At 39.6% G+C, this 23035-nt stretch overlaps 1 protein-coding gene and 1 long non-coding RNA gene across 2 annotated transcripts in view; both read left to right on the top strand.

Moving 5' to 3' along the window:
* Positions 1-4896: 4896 nt before the first annotated feature.
* LOC137272681 (uncharacterized) lies at positions 4897-7250 on the top strand. Its single transcript, XR_010956107.1, has 3 exons — positions 4897-4981; positions 6269-6397; positions 6804-7250. It is a non-coding gene; the product is annotated as an uncharacterized lncRNA (long non-coding RNA).
* Positions 7251-10397: 3147 nt separating this feature from the next.
* The window catches only part of LOC137271877 (zinc finger protein 709-like), a 32272-nt gene continuing 19634 nt past the window's right edge, over positions 10398-23035 (top strand). Inside the window, exons 1-3 of the mRNA XM_067804267.1 lie at positions 10398-10484; positions 11303-12268; positions 21723-22750. Of these exons, the coding sequence (XP_067660368.1) occupies positions 11324-12268; positions 21723-22750 (1973 nt within the window). The 5' untranslated portion in view covers positions 10398-10484; positions 11303-11323. The remainder of the gene's footprint in view (positions 10485-11302; positions 12269-21722; positions 22751-23035) is intronic.

The following is a 23035-nucleotide window of genomic DNA, read 5'->3' as shown; positions in this document are numbered from 1 at the left end:
GTTCGAGAGATGTGTTTTTAGCTATTTTCAAACAGACTGACAATTATTTTACAATTTACAGGATTTATTGTGGTGGCTTTTCTTTTGGACGCTAGTTTATTATTTGCCCACGGCAACGTGTCTCTTATGAGTCCACTGCTATTTAAACGCTGGTCCAGAAAAGGTGTATTGCTGAATAAAAGTAGGCTAAGGCTTAGTCTCTGAATATATTTTCATGGTAACAAACAAAACCATTTTAATTGAAAAGGAGGCCCAGGAGACCAGAAATTCCCTACTTCAGTTAATGCTTTAGCATTGCAGAGAAGGCCTGGTAGTAGGCAAAATAATGTGGTTCGGGGACTGTGAGAAAGCTTAGAATAAAAGCTACGTGACCACAAGTACATTCAATAATTACTAAATACATACGATAAATGAAATAATTATTTAATTCTCTATCAGTCACAAATATAATCCTTCCTAAACGGACTCCGTACTCCCATGTTATCAGCCATTTGTATAAGGAGAAACACTCTTGTCACGTAAATTATGCGCGCTCGTTTGCATGAATTACTTTATCACAAAATAAAATCATCAATGGGAAATACGTTCGTGATTGCCAAGTTGTACTTCAATCAGTTGATGCAATACTTATGGAGGGTAGCCATGGTTTACAATCAGTTTCTGGCCAGGGTTTGTTTCTGTGACGAGTGCAACGTATGTCATCACTTTCCGACTGTGCAAGATCAGTTGAAGCAATCGTTCATGGGTAATATATCAAAGGGCGAATACATTAATACGATGACACAACGCCGCAAGGTGACCAGCTTTAAGCATCAGAATACCTGGGCATATACAGAATACCTAGGAAACTACAGAATACCCGGAGCATATACAGAATACCTAGGAAACTACAGAATACCCGGAGCATATACAGAATACCTAGGAAACTACAGAATACCCGGAGCATATACAGAATACCTAGGAAACTACAGAATACCTGGGCATATACAGAATACCTAGGAAACTACAGAATACCCGGAGCATATTACAGAATACCTAGGAATACACAGGACACCTGGGCTTATACAGAATACCTGCGAATATACAGAATACCTGGGCATATACGCAGACACTGAATAGCACGCAATCATTGCGGGGATTTCTAAACGGATCGGTAAGTTCATGATCAGTAAGAAGAAACCACAGCAACAAACTGATGCGGTCACTGGAAGTAATAGTCTTCTATGGCTTGTTTAGTACAATGCTGTATTAATTCTATCTTAATAGGCCAGAAGTGATTACTTTCATTATGTTAATGGAAACGAAAGCCTTCTTGAACAAACTAGTGTTGCTATTTTACTCTAAATTGGAGTTAAAAAGTAAAGCCTGAGATTGATCGAAGAGTCGGTACCTTTTCAACTTGTCTTTTCATGTCAAGCATTAAGCTAACAATGAATACTTTCAGTACAGTCAACCACAACAACACCCCAACACATCGCTTTCAAATACGTCAGCATCATAATATATCCGACCTGTCTTAAGTGAGTGGGTTTTAATCGTTTAATCGACATATTCCGGCAATATCAAACTGCAGGGGATACCACAAACGGGCTTCACACATTGTTCCGATGTGGGGAATAGAACCCGGACCTTAAGCGTGGAGAGGGAACGCTTTAACCACTCTGCTACCCCACCATCTCTTCAAATTGTTTTTAATACGAGTATCTCATATCACGAAATAATATATGTAACGTTTGAACACACACACGCACGCGCTCGCGCACACATAATTAAATGGGACTCTGTGGAATGACAACCACTTGTACACAACGAAGAAGCCACGAAGTGACGAGTGTTCGAAGGGAAATAACTCCTATTTCTCGACCTCCCGTCCTTATTAATGGGCAGAAGGCGAAGTGTACCTATATACCCGGGGATTGTTTGGTTTCTGCACCTCAACAGGGTTATTGTGCAGCGGAAAGTCCTTGGATTGGGGACCGTGATTGGAATAGAAAGTTCCTGGGACTTCATTCCTACCCAATAACGAAGCACATATGGTGCACACATGTGGTCTCACCTGAGACAAGTGAGTTTGTCCACCCAGCAGAAAAAGGGTACCCGGTGAAATAGGTCGTGAGACTATTATACCTCTATCGTCTAACAGGCAGCTTGAGTTATCCTGGGTAACAGTGACCAGATAGTGCGCTTTGAGCGGGACATCTAGCCAGGAAAATGCGCGTTATAAATATTCTCATTATGCTCAGAGGATGTTGGACCGGCGGTCGTTTTTGAAGGTATAATGAAGGCCTTTTCTTTTGGCAGAAACGGTAGTTTATTATTCGAGCTGCATATTCCTAACGACAACTTTGGAAATAATGTCACGACAAGATAGTTAGCAGGTACCAATGGCAACCTTAACAGAAAGGTGTTTAACAAAACAACTTCTACAGGAGATGTTGTTAGTTCCGCTAATCAACCATCGTTATCCGCGAGGAACGTAGCTTCACTAAAACGTCATAAAGCTGGATTAGCTGTGCCCCTGTTAATTAACTGTAATAGTTAATTAGCTCTCATATCTGGTCATACCAGATGCAAAATCACACACGTGACTGAGCAGAGTGAGTGAGATGGGCTTGGCGTTGCTTTTAAGAGCATTCCAGTTTGGTCACCCACACTTAACAGTATTCCAGCTATATACTGGTGGTCTGTAAATAATCGAATGTGGACCAGTGATCAACACCATGAGCACCGATCTACTTTGCGTACGATGACATGTATCAGCCAGGGCCTAGATTTGCGTTACTTTCTTAGCGCTAAGATCGTCGTAAGTGCCATTCATTAACATAACTTACGACTATCATAGTGCTGAGAGAGCTTCGAAAATCTAGACCCGGATCAACGGGTCTCCCATCCTAATCCGTTAGTCGCCATTAACGACATTATGGGTTGTTCACTGATACATTGAATGAGGGTAATTCTCTGTACGTTTACTGAACCAAAGCCTCTAAAGTCAACAATTTCAAATTATTATTGTTCCCGGAGATGTACATTAAGTCTAGATTCCTGGCTGCAACCGTGAGAATTGATTTTGGCAGCCATTATTGAAATAGTATTCCCCTAGTCAATCGTTACACCCAGAAGACTACAGAGCACGCTAATCCGCACTTAAATGGGGACAGTTGTGATCAGTTTGTTGCTTAAATATTATAGAAGTTTCTTTTGGCATATTTTAGAGAAGAGATTTTGGGCCGTTGACGAATCTTCTAAACTGTTTTTGAGGACTGGGAATCGTTAGAAGCGGAGTAAAATCCTCTTCATTTCCTTGCCGACAAATTTGATTCTGGCGTTGAGTGAGTGAGTGAGTGAGTGAGTGAGTTTAGTTTTACGCCTCTTCTAGCAATATTCTAGCAATATCACAGCAGCGGACACCAGAAAATGAGCTTCACACACTGTACCCACGTTAGGAATCGAACCCTGCTCCTCGGTGTGACAATCAAACAGTTTAACCAGTACGCTACCCCACCACCCCGATTCTGGTGTTGAGGTCGATTCTGGTGTTGACTTCGTACATCCTCCAAAAAAACGTGAGTTAACATTCTCCCACAAAGTGAAAAATTCAGAACTGTTTTCATCTGGTACGTTTAAAACCACCCAAGGCATCAACACACTAATACAAATTTACAAAATATACACGGTCAGTAGCATCAAAGATACACGTGCTCGTGATTTGGAATGCCCGCATAGCTATCACGATAGTCAGATGATAAAGACTTGAATCAAGAGAATTCTCCACATTCTTAAAAATTCATCAAATATTTTTAATCGTAAGCCCTCGAGCATCCCAATCACGTGTACTGAACCTTGTGATTGTGTATATAAACACTGTGTTTATTTTTTAAAAATACAAATTTAGCATGAAAAATTATTTAATACACTGTAACTGAGGGCGCATGAAAAGAATTGCGTATAGAATTTGTCGGCAGTTTATGCAAATACTGGATGTTCAAGAACCATTACCATCGGGGTTAGATAGTTCTTCCGCAGCCCATGCTTGTCGTAACGAGATCGGATGACCAGGCTTGCTGACTTGGATGACTCATATCATACTATCCCAGTTGCGTAGATCGATGCTCATTGTGTTAATCACTGGGTTGTCGGGTTCAGATTCGATTGCTTACAGACTTGCATTAACCAGAATATATCTGAGTGCTGGCTTAAACAACAAACAAACCATCTTGTTCAAGAACGAATGGGCCAGGTACTTCTTCATTCACACTCATTATGGGCGGTGGGGTAGCCTAGTGATTAAGGCTTTCGCTCGTCACGCCTAAGACCCGGGTTCGATTCCCCACATGCGTACAATGTGTGAGCCCATTTTCTGGTGTCCCCCGCCGTGATATTGCTAGAATATTACTAAAAGCGGCGCAAAACTTAACTCACTCACCTCTTTACATCCGTTAAAAACGAACTGTTCAAACGTTCACACTTGTTGCTAAGCATTAATGAATGCAGAATATGGTATATTCATAAGGAATGTCACCCTAAGATCCCATGCAGTGAAAGAATTACCCGCATCCTTTCAAAAACCTGTACGGAGCATGCTTCAGACATCGGCCATAGTTAATTGATAAGTCATTTAAAAATCCGGATGCCGGTAACATGACGGACCGATGTGTCCCCAGCCTCTGCAAGCGACAGTAATCCAACCTCCCATTACAAAATAATCAACCATTAATCACACGATGTGCCCCTGGCGTGGTGCATCCAGTCCCATACATGTTAATTAATTACATGTGTTGATGATGAAGTGTCCGTCGCTCCACCTTCCGTGATAGGGACAAGCGGTGAAGTCATGCAGAACCAGATTAGGTATGTGTATATATACTGCCCAGTTAGAGAATGTGGACACAACCAAACCAGGTTCCTAACATACTGACTCCAGTCATGACTCTAATACACGTGTGTATTTTCGTAGTTGTGGGTTTCCTTTGTGTGCACCAAGGTAAGTGATTGTGTTACTGTTTTTTACTCGAATAATTAGTGTTTAATAAAGACGTTTACACTCATGATGGTGACTAAAAAGGAAAGAAACAAGAAATATTTTAAGGGTTATATATTTAATTGATATCGATGTGTTAGCTGTTGTTGGGACCTTAAGTTGGTTGTGTTTTGTTTTCTCGTTAATAACGTTTATATACAAAGTTTGGAACAAATTTAAAGTGTGTGCCTCTTTTCGCCTGATTGTCTGGTGCAAACTTAATTACTCGCGTATGTGAACAGACCGCCGCCCTATAGCTGGAATGTTGCTGGGTGCGGCGTAAAACTAAACTCACTCAATCATTCACTCTTGCCTGACATATTTTTAATAACATTTATAATTATATACAAATTTTGGATCCAATTTCACTTTCACGTGTTTGCCTCTTTTCGCCTGATTGTCTGGTGCAAACTTAATTACTCGTATTTACTCGCTCTATAGCTGGAATGTTGCTGGGTGCGGCGTAAAACTAAACTCACTCGATCATTCACTCTCAGATTTTTCCGGTGTCCCATACTGGAATACTGTTTTCTCTTTGACATTCCTTACATGATTCGTTACGTAAAACACATGGAAAGTGTCACATGATAGTTGTTACCGTGAATCATTAGAAACCCGTCAATTTATTTAACCCATTCATTTTTCTTATCCTTCCTAGATTAAGATTCAAGATTAAACCGAAATTAGTAATGAGTACGTAGACTTCTATGCTACTTATATGCAACATAAAAGCCGTGCAACGCTAGAACATAAACAAGGGAGGTCTTCATCACGTGTGCTTACACTGGGAGTCGAACCAGATCAAGAGCGATACCTGCGAACGCTTCAACAACTGGGATGCCTCACCGTTGCCCAATATTTGAGAAGTAACATTTCAGGGAATTAATCCGTTATATACTGGTGAAAAGATTGAAAAACGTGTCATTTGGGAATTTTATGCGGTGCAATGTATTTGTAAAGTGGGAATGGGTGGCCTATCCTCTAAGTCGAGTCAATTAGCTGTTCAGTTTGGCGTTCCCTTGGCATACCAGCAATCTCACATTGAGGGTTTGAATGCCAGTTCTCCGAAATTATTTTCAAGGTTTGTGGCCAATGGGCGAGTATTGGTGACAGCGAAGTAATAAATGCCTCATACATGTTGTATCTTGTTTGAGTGGCGTTTAGAAATCGGTGATATGGCTGGAATACTGTTCCAAACAACGTTCATTCACTCACTCATTGACTCAGTAGCGGTGAATTTATATCTTTCAGGGGAAGCTATTCAGTGCTACACTTGTTCAAGTATGCATGACTTCCGGTGTGCTGATGACTTCCAGGTGACGCGTGCGGCCGCTCAACAATGTACCGGAAGTTGCGTCAAGTACCGCGGCGTAAGACCAAGTAAGTACAACATATTTTCTATCTGATTGTATTCAATTATTGTTAAAATTTTCTTCTACACATTTTACACTTGCAGAACGTAAAATATACGTACCGAAAAATACTGACAAAAATTGCTGACATACAAACACCAATCTTGCGGAGAGTGGGTGGGATGGCGGACGAATCAGTGGAAGGATACAGACTGACATTGTCGTTCGGAGTACTAACACGCAGTTCAATTGAGGCTTAATATTTTGATCAGATGAGAGCCGTTCTGATTGGATCGAGATCATTCAGGGGTGACGGAATGAGATGTATTCAGATATATAATCTTTTTTTTTTTTTTTTTGGTTGTATTTTTATGGCATTTATGAAAAGGTGTAATGTTTGTCTCTGTATTCATCGGAGTATTCTTAACTTTCAGCTCATGTAGGTGAGATGGTTGAAATCACACGAGGTTGTATGCCCCAACAGTCAGTCGATGAGTGTCGCGAAACCCAACACAACGGCCTTGACGTCTACGGCTGCACATGCAACTCCGACTACTGCAACAACGGTCTGCGCATGTCAGCGTCCATATCTGGCGTTGTCGTCACCGCTTTTGTTGCCCTCCTTTACAAATAATTTCCCAGAATTGCTTCTGCCCGATCGTATATAAATACCAAACGTTGTATAAATGTGTATATATTCCTCGTGTGCTCGGAACGTAATTCCATATTTATCTATAGATATAAAAGTTGTAAATATAATGTGCTTATTACATATTTACTAAAGCCTAATGCTGACACTTTTGTAGCGTAAAATATTTTTGTCAGCGAAAGTTCCCGAATACCTTTTCGTTTACTTTCTCGTTGCTTCAACTATTTTCTTGTTGTTTCGATCGTTTTCACGTCGACTCAGCTATTTTCCCGTTGCTTGGACTATTTTCTGTCCAGTACTTGAAATTTATATTTACTCGTTGCCTCGAGTAATTTCTCCTTACTTCAAGTTTTTGATAGAAAGTTGAAGGAACGAGAAAATACTCAAGCAACGAGAGAATAATCGTAGAAACGAAAAAATAATTGAAGTACTTGAGGCAACAAGCAATTAATCTGAGCAATGAAAATATATTTGAAGTAACGAGATATACTTAAAGCAACAAGCAGTTAATCGGAGCAACGAAACATTAATTGAGGTGACGAGAAAATCCTCGTAGGAACGAGAAATCATTCGATTTGAAAGAAACTTCAGCCTCGAGAAAATACTCGAAGTAACGGGGAAATTATTGAAATATCGAGAATTGTCCCTGAAAATATATTTTATTGCTGCTATAGTGGGTACATATTACAGAACAGGTCTTGGTGCTGTTTTATATCATGCGCTGCGAAAACCATGGAAACATGTCACTGTAACGTCATATTCCATTTAAATATGTGGTATAATACTTTTACATTTAACAGTTTTGAGTTCAGTATTAATCCTTTAATCCCAGTTTTTCTGTGATAATAAATTCCTGTAACTTTCTCATTTGTTATTTGGCGACCTATGATTCAATAACCGTGATGGTGTAATACATTGTCTTGGATAATGCTTGTAAAAAATGGTTCTGCTTCAGATTTAAGAGCAAATGGATGAGAAGCTGTGAAAGGTGTGGCAAACCAGCAAACTCAGCGTGTAGATTAGTTATGTATAGTCCTAGGCCAAATGCTTGAAAAGTCCCTATTTTTAGGATCTCTCAGCAGCAGTAAACGCGTTATTCAGTAATTGAATTGAAACAGTGCCCACGTGTTCATAAACAAACTGCTTGAGAATTGATCACATTGTCTAATGTGTGGTGAGAAGCACTGGTGTTCAACATAGTCAAGATATGCAGTATGGGCAATGAGGCTGGGTGTATCATATTTCCTGATTTTCATGACATCTCTACATTTGGCCTAGGAGTATATAGAGAAACATATCATTACAACGGAGTAACACTGAACATTTAATTTGCCACATATCAAAGAATATACACCTGCATTTCACACAACGCTCATAATAATTCTCATACAAATATTGATAAGTGCATCAAACGCCCGATATTCTTCAATACTGGTCATTTAACAGACGCTTCATTCGCTAAGTGACAAGCTGACTCCAGCCCGACTATCACTTACAGCTGACGGGTCAAACGGGTTTACTGCATCTTTTAAAGACATTCGATTTGACCGGCCAGGGAATCGAACATCCGATCTTATGCTCTCCAGGCAGACGCCCTGTCCTCTAGACTAGAAGGACGGTCTATCTATGGAGACCCGAGTTTCGAAATATATCCCTACATACATTCACCAAATTTGTAGGAGCTGACAGGTGTATCCTTTAAATTAAACCCTTAAAATGGAGAAACGCTCGGGCGCTGACCCTTTGGATATACTTTGGCAGCATTCATTAGGACGATTCCTATGTTTGAATCCCTTTAATCATATCGTTGTTGTTGGGCCCGCGTCACTTCGACCCAAGATCGTTCCAGAAATCGGGAAGACCGACAAAAAATGACTGATTCATCCGGGTGTTTAACCTATGTCACCAATTTGCTACAGAAACGGACACTGCAGGACAGGTGCCTGACCTTCGAGGATTTCATACCAAACACTAAGGAATCATCTGAGAGAAGTGGGAATTCGGGCAGATCGATCAAAAGTTGGACCTGAATTGACACGACTATACCGAGGACGATGTCTTCAATGGTACAACTGGGTTCCCGCGTGGAACCTAGGGAAGTGGCCACGCGTTTTTGGTTCGGCGATTCGGAGTCGCGTTTCCTCCTGCAACGACTCGATGGCAGACAACGTACGTGTCCATCAATGTCGACACGAACGCTTTGCGCCCAACAGCGAACGACTGGTGCCCGCAAGGGGTAGTGTCACCAGGTACTGACCTGAACGCCCCCTTGTGTCCACACATGTGCAGTTGGTGAACTGACAATGACAACACATATTATTATAATTTCCTTCATCATTGTTCAAGCTTAAAAGACTTAAGTACACTTAAATACGTTTACTACATAGAGGATACTAAACGACCTTACGTGTAATACCATTTTTATTAAACGAGTTAATGATTTGGCATCACACGAGCGAAAGCGAGTTTGATATTAAATCTTTAACGAGTTTAATGAAAATGGTATTTCACGGAAGCGAGTTTAGTATTCTGTTTATTGCTCGTCAACATAAATTGACAGAAACTGCGGCGAAATTGCTTACAGTGTGAGGACTCCCAGCTTTCAAGTCAAGCAAGGTCTAGTAAAATCGCGACATCAACATTAGCATTGTGACGTCACAACTTTGAACCATTTTGACGTCATACGTCAAGAGGTATTATTACACTAGTGTAATATTGCCGCAAAAATATTACACTTCAGGGCCCCGTTTCACAAAACTCTTTCTCGTAACTTTTCTCGTGGCATTCGTACCTCCTATACTGTAACATAGGAAGCAGGAATGATACGAGAAAACTTACGAGACCTTAGGCTTACGAGAGTTTTGTGAAACGGGCCCCTGTATCTTCCACGGGCGAGTAATAAATGTCCATTCTTTTGGCATGTGCGTATCAGTAATTATAACCTTTTGCCATTTAACACAAATAAAGATCCATTTTGAACTTCATCCACAATAATCCAGTTTGCTCTTGTAAAATTTTGTGTCAAGGAATGGTTCTTGCGAAGTATTAATTTATTAAAACAAAAACGTCCGGCCTGAGCAATTGACCATGACACCCGGAGAGGTGGGTACTGTTTTGTTAACCTACAACTGCTCATCCAAAATTCTCTAAAAATTCACACATGTGAAACATGTGTAACGCGGCAAATTACTTAAATATATGCTTGGAAACATATTACCTCGTCATTCACATGAATAGATTCTGCATGCACATATAATACAGTGTATAAATTTACACGACCCAGTCTATAAAAACATGTACTTCGAGATACCACGTCCGTTTCCTCATTTGACAGCCACATTTTGGCACTACCCATAGTTAGAAGTTAGAGTTACGTCCCCTTTAATGCATCGCTGTCAGACGAACCTGTCAAGCAGTCAACTTGCAAACACTGGCAAGTCACCTTATGAAACGTATCTGTTCAGTGGTAAGCATTATGTTAATAGTCTGTGCTTTAAGTTGTTTTGATGTATATGTGTGTTTTGAAGGAGTTTCATTCAAACGGTAGACCTGAATGTAGCCATATTTCAAGCAGACAATAGCGCAGCGGTGACACTTTAATATTCATGTTTATACCAAAGATTGTATACTGGTCTACATGTTCTCTGTTTACAGGTTTATATTTTTAGTATCAGTCGCAACTTGTCCACTAGTAAGGAACTATACCCACAATGTGCACTTAGTGACTTGTTAATTAGTGGTGATGGTTAAGACTGGAGGCCAAGCACAAAGACCGCATCAGTCACACAGTAATGTGACGACTTCGTTATTTCAAACAGACATACAATTTTACTGTCTTGAAACGATTCTGGACTTGACTTTTAACATTGACAATAAATGACAGTGAAGGTTTGTCGTAATTTAAATACTATCTAAACTGTCCTAATTTCCTATTTCATTCACTTGCGGACTTTGACTGTTAGTGAAAGGGTAGCAAAAATATATGTACAAAATCACCACTTTTCTGAGAAAGTTTACTTTGACTTCTTCAGCCATGTCATGCTTTGACATGTATCAGTCCCCATTTGAAAATTTTGATTAAACTTTAAGAGTGCCACATTGGACCAAATTTCCATTTAAACTCACCTGTTTACTCAGGAGTTTTTATTTGAAAAAAGATTGTCACCATTCATTAAGGCAACGATGCACAGGTTTCATTTGCCTTTACAGTCTGAATGTAGTTTATCATGAGTTCATGTTTACCAATCATAACATTTAGCTAAACGGTATGTTTCTAATTCACAGCCCCTTTGAAAGAGACTTGCAATGCCTCGACTGTCTAAAGAAGAGCGAGAGGAAGTGAGGGTAATGCTAGAAAAAGGTCACTCCCAGTATGAAGTTTCTAAGAAAATGAAAACATCTCGGAGTACAATCCACCGATTAGTCAGTAGGTTAAAAACAACAGGGTCAACTGACGACCTCCCACGCACAGGGCGACCTCGGATCATCCCGACTCAAGATCAGACTTGGTTAGAATGTGCTGGTGAGGAGAGACCCTTTGTTTGCACTGAGTGTGGTAAAACTTTCAAACACTTCCACAATCTCAAGAACCATTTAAAGACTCATGGAGATGAACGTCAATACCAATGTGATCAGTGCGGCCGGGGTTTTATTAGTTCTGCCAATTTCAAACGACACATGCGTACTCATACTGGGGAGAAACCCTATATTTGTGAATACTGTGCTCGGGGTTTTGCTGACTTATGCACAATGAAGACACATATTCGTACTCACACAGGAGAACGTCCTCACAAATGTCACCTTTGTGGCAAGGCCTGTACAACAGCTGGCAATCTCCATGCACATATGAAGGTACACAGGGACAAGAAAGGAGGGGAGGTCCCACGTCCCTTATTTGTGAAACCTCCAAGGTACAAATCTATCCCAATCTTTCCACAGATGGAACTGTTGAAAGCTAGAAACCAACAAGTACTGAAAGAAGAGTCAGATAATGCTGATGATAGTGAAGTATTTGATGAAGTTAAGCCTGCCAAAGAAGAGGATGTATCTAATGAGGATGGCCTAGAGGACCATCAAGATGAGGACAATCCCCATATGCTCAGTGCGGATGTGAGTTCCCGTTCTGTAAGTGAATTTCAAGAGGATCTGCCAGCAAAAGTTGAAGAAAATCCTGACGGTTTTGAGGATAATCTGTCCTCTGATAAACCTAAAGACAGTGACTTTCAGAAGAGGTTCTATCAAGCAATTGCAGTATCTTCAGATGGGGGATTTCAACAACTTATTCCTGTTGACCATATCAAAAAAGAACCTGACTTTGACGAAGAAAGAAACTGACACAATGAGTGCCAAACATTGCATGGATCATACATACTTGTTTAGGTCTGAATGACTGCAGTAAGCTTGAGAGTCTTGTATTTCAATGCTTGTGATTTTCTTTAAGATGAAATAAAACATTGAGTTGAGCCTAGTGGAAAAGACCCTCTCAACGTGACGAGAGAGCATAGTGGTAGCCTAGTGGACCATACCACTCATAATTAAAGGCGATACTTGTTGTTGCCCTGCCCACTACTTGGCTTTTTGGGTATAAAACAATCTCTGGTCAATTCTGAGTCAGTGTACTGTGTCTAGTGGTGTCCCTGTTACCAGTGGTGTATCTTTGGGCTAGTATTATGATCAGCCATTAGTCCTGACAAGTACAAGCAGTGTTGCACAGATATATTACACATGGCTAGGGAAGTGCAATAATTTTGAATATGGCATTTTGAATTTGAATACCCCAATTTTTTAGCCTTGTGTGACTGAAATGCAATTTAAGGCATTTCTAAACAAAGCTATCAAAATCAAAGTTTATTACATAACTATCTAGTCAAATATGAATTTTATCATGAAAGTGTGGCAACCACTTTAATCGCTGATCAAAGATTTTAAGGACCTTCTATGATGGGGATATCAAGTTTGCAGATAGAAAATGTCACTCCCAAGGCCTAGGCTTGATTTCCTACACAGGTATAATGTGTGAAACCCATTTGTGGTGTTCCCTGACATGATAATGCTGGAACATTATGAAAAGCAATGTAAAACCCTACTCACTCACTGAGGCAAAGACAGTTACTATCAGGGAATGATCTGACTTCTATGAGGTTTATGGATCTAAAATTTAAAATTGTGTATTCTTTCTCATGATATAACAAAACAGAGCTTAATATCAAGTATTAAACCTTGCTAGGAAACCTTTTATCCAGAATGTTAGCAGTGAGCATATTTGGCTAATTCAGTCAAAAATATAGATCATGCAATTTTAAAAAGGGATGAAGACAATTCGCCTCATTGCTTTTCCATAATCAGAGATTTGGAGGTGGTTGATTTTATTTGTGCTACTCTTTGTCGTGTTTGTTGTGATTACTGGTTGTATTTTGGATAGATTTATCATATTTATTGCAGATACACATTGATACTAATGATAGATATTATTCAAGATCAGAATGTGTGAGTATGTGTGCCCGAGGATTATCTCGTTTGTTTTTGTTGCATGGGTGACTTTTAATGCCACGTTATTGACCTAATGTCATCTTATAGAGGGAGCTGAGCTCAAAGTGATGCATGTCTCGGATAATTACCACTTTGGTGAAATGTATGGTGTTTTGAAGGATTACAGTTTTTTGAAGGATTAAGGACATTTAATCGCTGAAAGTGTGTCTGTTATTTGTTGTTTTGAGCAGCAGACCAATGTATTCCATCAGTGTCACAAACATCTCTTAATAAGCTTGTCTGGAATATTCAAACCAGCCACTGATGACATGGTCAGTGTTTCACATTGATGTGCTGTCATTACATGAGACATTATCATGTGTGTCCAGGTCATCTTAGTGCTACAACTATGTCTTTATTGGAATATTGGAGTTACAGTCACCTTAGCGCTTAGATCACTTTGTCAAAGTGGGCTCTGGGCATCATTGCACATTCTTGCATTTAGACAATTATGACTATGATTCTTTATCATAACATAGCAAAGTTGCGCATGTAGAACTAAGTCCAGATGACAGGATTACAGTCATAACACCACAGTGTTTTTTGCCTGTAAGTCTGATTAGTGTCTACCACTGCTAGACTTAGTTCATCCTCTGTACAACTGAGTATGTTCAAACTAGCCAATGTACATGAAGTTTAAAGACTGTTGATTAAGAAAGTGTCTTAGATTTCTATTTTGATGAGAATGATAGTATATGAGAAATTTTGTTTCATGTTTACAGTTTATGCCTTAAGGCTTTATTTGTTGATAATATATTGAGTCAAGAAACATCCACAGGAGATTTTGATCTGTTTTCACAATGTTTAAGGAACTGTGTATATTTTCCAAAGTTTTTGCCTTTTCAAGAACTTGTATAGCCATCTGATGTTTTGACAGGGATGTCCATATCACTGAATAGAATACATGTGATTCGGTAAGAGTGGTGTGTGTTATGAGTTGAAAGTTCTTATTTTTATAAATATACTTAGCATTTATACTAGCTTTAAAGATTTAAAGAGTTTTTTTTAAAACTTGCCTGCATGCAAAAGTGTATTCTAATCCCACCTGATGATCTGTGATTATATGCATATATGAAGAGTAAAGATCCAGGACTGGTCCCCTGCAATTTGTGCTTGTCCAAAAGAGGCAGTTTACATAATCTGGTGGTCAGACTCACCGACTCACTTGCTGCATGTCATTGTATCCCAGTTGTTTAGATATATGCTCATGAGCTCAATGACTGGGTTGTCTGGTCCAGACTTGATTATTTACAGATCACCATTATATAGCTAAAATATTGTGAAGTGTGACATAAGCTGTTCACGGGTCATGAGGGGGACATAGGATGTTGTACCATGCATGTTTGTGTATGTTCCCTGAACCCGAAAGTCAACATAAACTAAAATAGTGCGTACATCTCAAGTGACCAATGAACATTGTATTTATCTTACTGAGCACCTCAAATCTCAGTGTTAATTTTGAACTGTTTCAAGCATGGGTATCGAATAATGATAAGGAGTACCAGAATTTGGCACTTAGCCAATACTAGATTTTCAGGTGACACAGAATCTACAAGACAACAACAAAAACATATTTGGAGTGATCACCCTTCCATTGATTTACGTTTGCAAAACATTGGTAATTTCTGTACATAATATGTGACTCAATTATTTGAGAAAGAGAATTACTAACACAAAGTACCAAATAAATTCCCAGAGTTCAGCATTCCCAGCTGGTAATAACAGCAAATGTTACTTGCTTATAAGCACGTATGTGAAAATAATATAAGAATGCTCAGCCAATCAGAAATTGGCATTAATGTGTGAGGTAAGATAATTAACTGTATACAGTAAATCAATTGGTCTCGGGTTCACAGAATGATGCCTTCGAGTGTTTCCAGGAGCATCGTTCCTCTGGCCCCCTGTTGTTACAAGCCACTACTGCCATATAGCTGAAATATTGCAGAGTGAGGTGTACAACTAAACTCACTTCAAGCCACTAATGAGTACCTCAAGCCCCTCACCTGGCTGTAACCACTTGTCTACCCCACCACAATCAATAGCATGGTATGTGAAGTGGACCATGGTTTTCAGGAAGTCTTACCAATAAATGTGGCATCAGTGCTGGGTGATCTTTAATCAGTAACCATGATGTCTGACACCCTGTTCCCCTGTATGACATGTATCATGTACTGTGTGCTATGTACTGTGTGCCAAATCATGACTTGACATGTTATGATCATTACATTGATATTGGAGATTGGATTTTTCTTAGATATGAAGGATACTATGTTGTTATGATTATTGACAGAGGTAATATATAGCACTTTGTGAATATATTGTAGAATTGTTTCTCCCTGTCAGTACAATTACAATCTAGTGTGATGGTTATTGCCCTCTATGTAAAGTTCTCATGTATCCTGTCACGTAGTATCACCACCTTTATCATCACCACACATAGGTCTGTAAATTGAGTGAACAACAAATACAAGTTGACTTAACTTCATGAAGGCCAGTTTAATGTGTAACTGATGCTTTTCAAAAGTGATAGTGTCTCGTGTCCACCAGACTTCCCAGTCAAATAAGGTCATGCCATGGTTTCAGCAATATTCAATATTCAAGCTCGCTAGTCTGTAAACAATTGACTGAACCACACAACTGTGAACGGTACTGTGGGTATTTGTACACATTTTTTTAGGACAATTATGTGCAAAGAAGCAGCAACGTCTGATTCTTTTGGTCATCCCTTCTGAACAGCACAGGTTTCTGGGAATCTATTCTGTCCCTGAATCCTCACAGAAGGAAGCACAAGTTGCTGTGGACATATTCTAATCCTGGATCCCAACAGTGGGACAAGCACAGGTGGCTGAGGACCTATTCAATCCTGAACTTCCACAGATGGACCAGCTCAATTTCCTGGGGACCAGCTCTGACCCTGAATCCAGGCAGTAGGACCGGGACAAGTTTCTGGTGACCTGTTCTATCCCTGAATCCCAACAGTAGGACCAGCACAGGTTGCTGGGAACATACACTTACCCTGAATCCCAACAGTAGGACCAGCACAGGTTGCTGGGGACCTATTCTAACCCTGAATCCCCACAGTAAGACCAGCAGAGGTTTCTGGGGACCTATTCTAACCCTGAATCCACACAGTAGGACCAGCCCAGGTTGGTGGGGACCTATTCTAACCCTGAATCCACACAGTAGGACCAGCACAGGTTGCTGGAGACCTATTCTTACCCTGAATCCCTACAGCAGGACCTCACAGGTTGCTTTGGACCTACTCTAACCCTGAATCCCTACAGTAGGACCAGTAACAGGTTGCTGGGGACATATTCTAACCCTGAATACCCGGTACCAGTGTTGTGATATATTGGGACCTTATATGTTTGACAGAGTGGCACTAATTGTGGATGTCAGTCCTATTTCTGTTTAAAGCATACAGACAATCACAAAAACTTTGTTCTTGACGCAGTATACTGTTTCTCAGAAACAATATTGCAACATGTATCATTTGAAAAGCCAGTACCCAAAGTAGTACCAGCAGAGAGGGGGTCCCAATTATAGGGGTAAGTGGAGGGTCATAGACGGGTGTACATTGTGTGTTCTGTGTCCATCGAGGTGATGCTTGTGAAGTGTCATCTTGTGAATAGATGGAGAGTATCTGACAGATCTGCTGTCTCACCTTAACTGATGTTACTTGTTTCCCTGTCTGGTTATTGGCATGAAGGAGATGAAACAAGGGTTGGTCAGCTCATGGTTAGTTCACCAAGTGGAGTATCAATGTTAAACCTTGGAAGGGAATCGAAGTTAACCAGCTGTATACAAATGACATTACTATGGGTTAGTTGAAATAGCCCAACTGTTGATAATGGTCATTGATCAGATACTCTTTTGACCAAATATTTATGCTTAAAGTGTCATGATTTATTTAATTTTCAATTTAATTTTTTGGTTTTGTTTTGTATTCACTTAATTGTTGATCATGAAGATGGGATTTAAAATTTGCAAATGCAAATCACCTGAGTGTTAAGTTGTTTATCATGAGATGGTGACACACTGTATATGGAGAAGATTGAGTTTCAGTATACTGGGCATTTGGCTCTAATGTCCATGCTGACTTCCTTGTTATTTGTGAATCAAGACTTTGTTTTTTTTGTGTACATGTTGTGTAAGATGTGTATATTTTGCAGCTGATATGATGTATGTGCATTGTTTTCATTGTGCAGTAAAGTGAATCTGTCAAGTCTATGGCTGTGGATTATTTTTCAGTCAATGTAATTCTTTTAGAAAGTGGTCAGATGTGTACATATTATATTTGGGTTTACACTGTCACAGCAGAGTACAGATTATATTACTATTATCCGATCTAGTCCAGTATTCCTCGATGGGACTTAACTAAAATAGTAGTATTTGTACTTTACTGAGATGGTGTAATCACACATTTAACATGCTACAAATGCATACACCATTTGCATTCCGGAGGTGGTGATTGTCCACAGAACTGGGACAATATCCAGAAAATAATTTGTGCTCCATGTCAAGTTTGGGCCTGCCTTTAGAATCCCCCAACAAATGAGCACACATGGAATCAAACATATTTGTTGTTAATTTGAAAAGAATATCTATTCATAACAACATGACATCCACTTTCAGGGTGTGATTCCTAACCTACATATGTGGCACACGTTCCACGTTTCTATATAGATTTCACTCTATCAATTCCATAACTTATACAGATTTTACTAACTACGAGTCACACATGATTATCTTTCATTGAGAAAATATCCCAAAATACTATTTCCATTGCGAATTTAAAGGGGCACTGATGCGGAGCAATTTCCGTGGACTGGTGTAAACTTTTGTTATTGTTTTTCTCCCATGCGTACCCGGATGATATCCCAGAATTCGTGACTGGTTCGTGACCTCTGCTGCGCATTCCGTAAGCGCAATTGATAGTTTAATTATTGACAGATCAACTTAGGTGAAGTCATTTTTACTTCATAACAAATGTATTATGAAAACAAATGAAACACTTTGAAGGTTAATCATCTGCCAATGGTAGAAATGGTAAAAAAACTATTAGGACGGAAAAGTAACGAAGCCAATGTACGTCTCTATATTTTGTCTCATAACCCTAATTGGTTTATTGGCATATTTGTATGATTCTGAAAATTAATAAAAGAACACACGATCTGCTTATACTCATAATAAATTTCTAACATAACAGCAACATTTACACATTGTATAGATTGCCAATGTGGATCCTATTTCACACACATACGCGATCTAGTGTGTGTTTTCTGTCATACAGATTCTGCTGAATGCTACAACAAATAAATTAAAACAAAATGCAAATAATGAATGTAAAGCAGACTAATTGTATAACAACAATGTCAGGCTACTACCTTGTTCAGGAATGTATCCATCAATATCCACGTAAAAGAAATCGTATTCCATTCATCTGCAGCTGGTACATAATCCTGCTCTGTGTCGCGTGTCTTACAACTGTCTCATTTGCGAAAAAGTAACACATCGTTTCACGTCTTACGTTGGTGAAAACCAGATAAACCTCTCATTGGTCTCCCAAGATAGCACACCTGGCATCTAATTGTATGATGTCCACTATTCTAAGTAATTTAGTTAACCAATAATGAGCAATCAATTAATCAACGCAAGGGTGGTTCATTCTTTGAAGGGAGGATGTTGTTTTTGCACTCACTCTTTACGACAGGGTGTAGTCATCTACACACACTGCCTTTTGACAAATCCGCTAGAAGATAAAAGTAATTAATCAATCAGTGTGCTATCGGTTAATCCTTTGATCGATGTTTGTTTTTGTAACTCAGCTGATAAACCCTCTTGCATCACTTACATGCACATATTACATAACATACAATACATTTGCCATTACAGACCTTAATTTGTAATGTTGAGTATTTACTCCAGACATTAATTCATTAACTGACCATCCAGAGAATGATGACAAATAACACGTGTAGGTTTACACCATCAAACGCGAGTTACAGCAAGGAGGATGTAATCTCTGTGTCGCATGCAGCCTGAAAACACTTATGGGCCGAAACTGTTCTGAGGATACCAACGGAATTTCGTTACATAAGGAATACACACAAGCATTTGCTGTGTACTTGGGTAAATAGGTGAAATAAGGGTTTTTTTTACGTAAGAAAATATTCAGATTTCTCTACCAAAGGCAAAGTCATCGTTTTGTGTTTACGAATTCAAATAAATCAACTGTGTGTTTTTATTATCATAAATAATAAACCATTGTAGCTACCATAGCTACCAAAATTTACGTATGATATTTGCTATCACAGCTGAGCCAACACTCAAAACTACCTATATATATAAAGCTTTGCAATCTTCCGTACTGAAACAAATGGCTTGCTACGTGCCTGTAGACATCATATTTTCATGTAACATGATTAAATATCGAGGTTAAAAACACAGAAATAGGATCAAATTGGATCAGTAACTATACCATCCAAGCATCCGAAAAGAACTACACTGCTGGGATATTTGGTTACGATCAGACAAGGAATACCATGGATATTTTTGAACAAATGGCATATGATGGGCATCAGGCCTCCTGACTGTTAAGGTGAAGAAATTCTGCTAATATGGACAGGAGCCCAGTTCCTTTGTCCGTCACGGTCGAAGGAGCGGGCGCTGACCAATTTGCGGTTTGGTTTCGTAATTCGACCGTTGGCGAGAAACATTATTCGCTCCGCATCAGTGCCCCTTTAACAAGTGATATTGTACTGCAGTACAGCAACTACATATTGTTGTTTTAGGTTTTGTTAATAATTCTAGTATACACCAATTTATAAATATTACATGGAATGGGGAGTTGGGGGGTACTCTTAACTTCAATTCTGCAAAATAATACGAACAACATTAATGGCACACTGGATAGCTTCCATTTGACACAGCTTGTTTACAAACAGAAAAGTGCAGTGATGCAGTGATATGCAAATTAATGACTGGTGCCCCGATCATCCGGGTTTTTTAATTGCACGAACCTAGCACATAGGGTAAAGAATTTATGGTTACCAGTCCTGCCTGGGGGTAATCCAATGTGTTATTACTAATATGGCGTGTAATGTTGTCATCGCATTTGGACTTGAACACGTGGGGGAGCGTGCATGTTCTCAAACTGGTTTCCGGCTCCGTATGCGCGTCGTTAACTTCCTGGGTTTTCCCGACGCCTGTCGCAGCACTTGAATGATTTAGCATAACATTCTCGGCTGTCTGCACGGAACTCTGGGTAGTAGAGTGGGGTTTTCAAACAACACAGACGTTTCAGAATCGACCGCACGAACCGACTGAGTCACGTATGTTTTATAGCGTTAATACTTTGCACCATTTCTTCATTCATTTTACTATCCCGATATTAACACTGCTTAGAGTTAGGGACCTGTAAACGGCCACGTATTTGAACAAATCGGCCAGGACACAAACAACCAACAAACGCTACAAAGGTAAGACTTATCTCCCGAAACCCCAACATTTCAACTTTCATGTTTAAAGTCGTTCTTTATAAGATGACGGATATATATTCCGGTGGCTATATTTGACAAGAATGTAATTTAAGTGGGGATACGGGCGGAAGTCTTTCCGTGACGGAATATACCTTGATGGCAGTTTTTAGCTTTACATGCCCCCTGTCACTGTGAGCCCATATGTGTTATACGTTTCTGAATCGACGCTGGTTTTAGTCTTGGAATAACATTTGGTTTAAATAGTTAAAAAGATAAATTGTACAGTGTAAACAAACATTCTACAAGTATTTTCCTCCAATTCAAACCTGAGTGCCACGTGCATGTAATTTGGGGGTAAAAATATAAATTTTGAAAGTTTTATAGGTTCATGTATATTTGAAAACTGTATTAAGACATTCCCGCACTGATCTTCTACTAATGTTCTTTTTGTAATGGTGATCTTGACCGTTTCACATCCATAATCCATAAACTCCTCTTTATGTTTGTCAGTGTGAAATGAAGGGTGGGGTAGATCAAGGATCAGTCGCTGCGAAGTGAGTCTATACACACTCCACTTCTTTACATTCTGAACATGTCTATGATAAGTAGTGTTAACAGAAGTAACATTGGAATTTCATTTAGCATGCTTCAGAATGTAATTCCTTAGTTATTTTTGTTTACAGGTATATTGAAAGAGACTTGCAATGCCTCGACTATCCAAAGAACAGAGAGAGGAAGTGAAGAAAATGCTTGAAAAGGGTTACTCTCAGACTGAAGTTTCCAAAAAAATGAAAACAGCTCAGAGTACAATTCACCGATTAGCCAGTAGGTTAAAAACAACAGGGTCAACTGACGACCTCCCACGCACAGGGCGACCTCGGATCATCCCGACCGAAGATCAGACATGGTTCAAATGTGCTGATGAGGAGAGGCCCTTCGTTTGCACTGAGTGTGGTAAAACTTTCAAAGACTTCCACAATCTCAGGTACCATTTAAGGACTCATGGAGACAAACATCAGTACCAGTGTGATCAGTGCGGTCGGAGTTTTATTAGTTCTACTACTTTCAAACGACACATGCGTATTCATACTGGAGAAAAACCCTATATTTGTGAATACTGTGCTAGAGGTTTTGCTGACTTGTGCACAATGAAGACACATATTCGTACTCACACAGGAGAACGTCCTCACAAATGTCACCTTTGTGGCAAAGCCTGTACAACAGCTGGCAATCTTCACGCTCATATGAAGGTACACAGGGACAAAAAAGGAGGGGAAGTCCCACGTCCCTTATTTGTGAAACCCCCAAGGTACAAATCTATCCCTATCTTTCCACAGATGGAACTGTTGAAAGCTAGAAACCAACAAGTACTGAAAGAAGAGTCAGATAATGCTGATGATAGTGAAGTATTTGATGAAGTTAAGCCTGCCAAAGAAGAGGATGTATCTAATGAGGATGGCCTAGAGGACCATCAAGATGAGGACAATCCCCATATGCTCAGTGCGGATGTGAGTTCCAGTTCTGTAAGTGAATTTCAAGCGGATCTGCCAGCAAAAGTTGAAGAAAATCCTGATGGTGTTGAGAATAATCTGTCCTCTGATAAACCTAAAGACATGGACTTTCAGAAAAGATTCTGTCAAGCAATTGCAGTATATTCACATGGGGAACAACTTATTCCTGTTGACCATATTAAGAAAGAACCTGACTTTGATGAAGAAAGAAACTGACCTGTACATGAATGCCAAACATTGCTCTGGTCATGTGTATCTAGTTCCGAATGACAGCAATAAGCTCTACAGTCTTGTAGTTCAATGCTTGTGGGTTTCTTTGAGGTGTATGACCTGCAATGCTAAGGATGTAATTGAAAATTAAGCTGAGGCTATATCTGAGACATCCTCTTTGGTCTAGTGGAAAACAGCCCCTCCCAGGAAGAGGAAGGTCAGTTTGTTGATAGCCTAGTGCCCCATACCTCTCATAATTAAAGGTGATACTTACTGTTATCCTGCCT

The sequence above is a fragment of the Haliotis asinina genome, chromosome 2 (assembly GCF_037392515.1).
Source record: "Haliotis asinina isolate JCU_RB_2024 chromosome 2, JCU_Hal_asi_v2, whole genome shotgun sequence".
In the NCBI taxonomy this organism is placed as follows: domain Eukaryota; kingdom Metazoa; phylum Mollusca; class Gastropoda; order Lepetellida; family Haliotidae; genus Haliotis; species Haliotis asinina.
The sequence above is the reverse complement of the archived record's forward strand: the minus strand, read 5'-3'. Positions and strand labels throughout refer to the sequence as shown.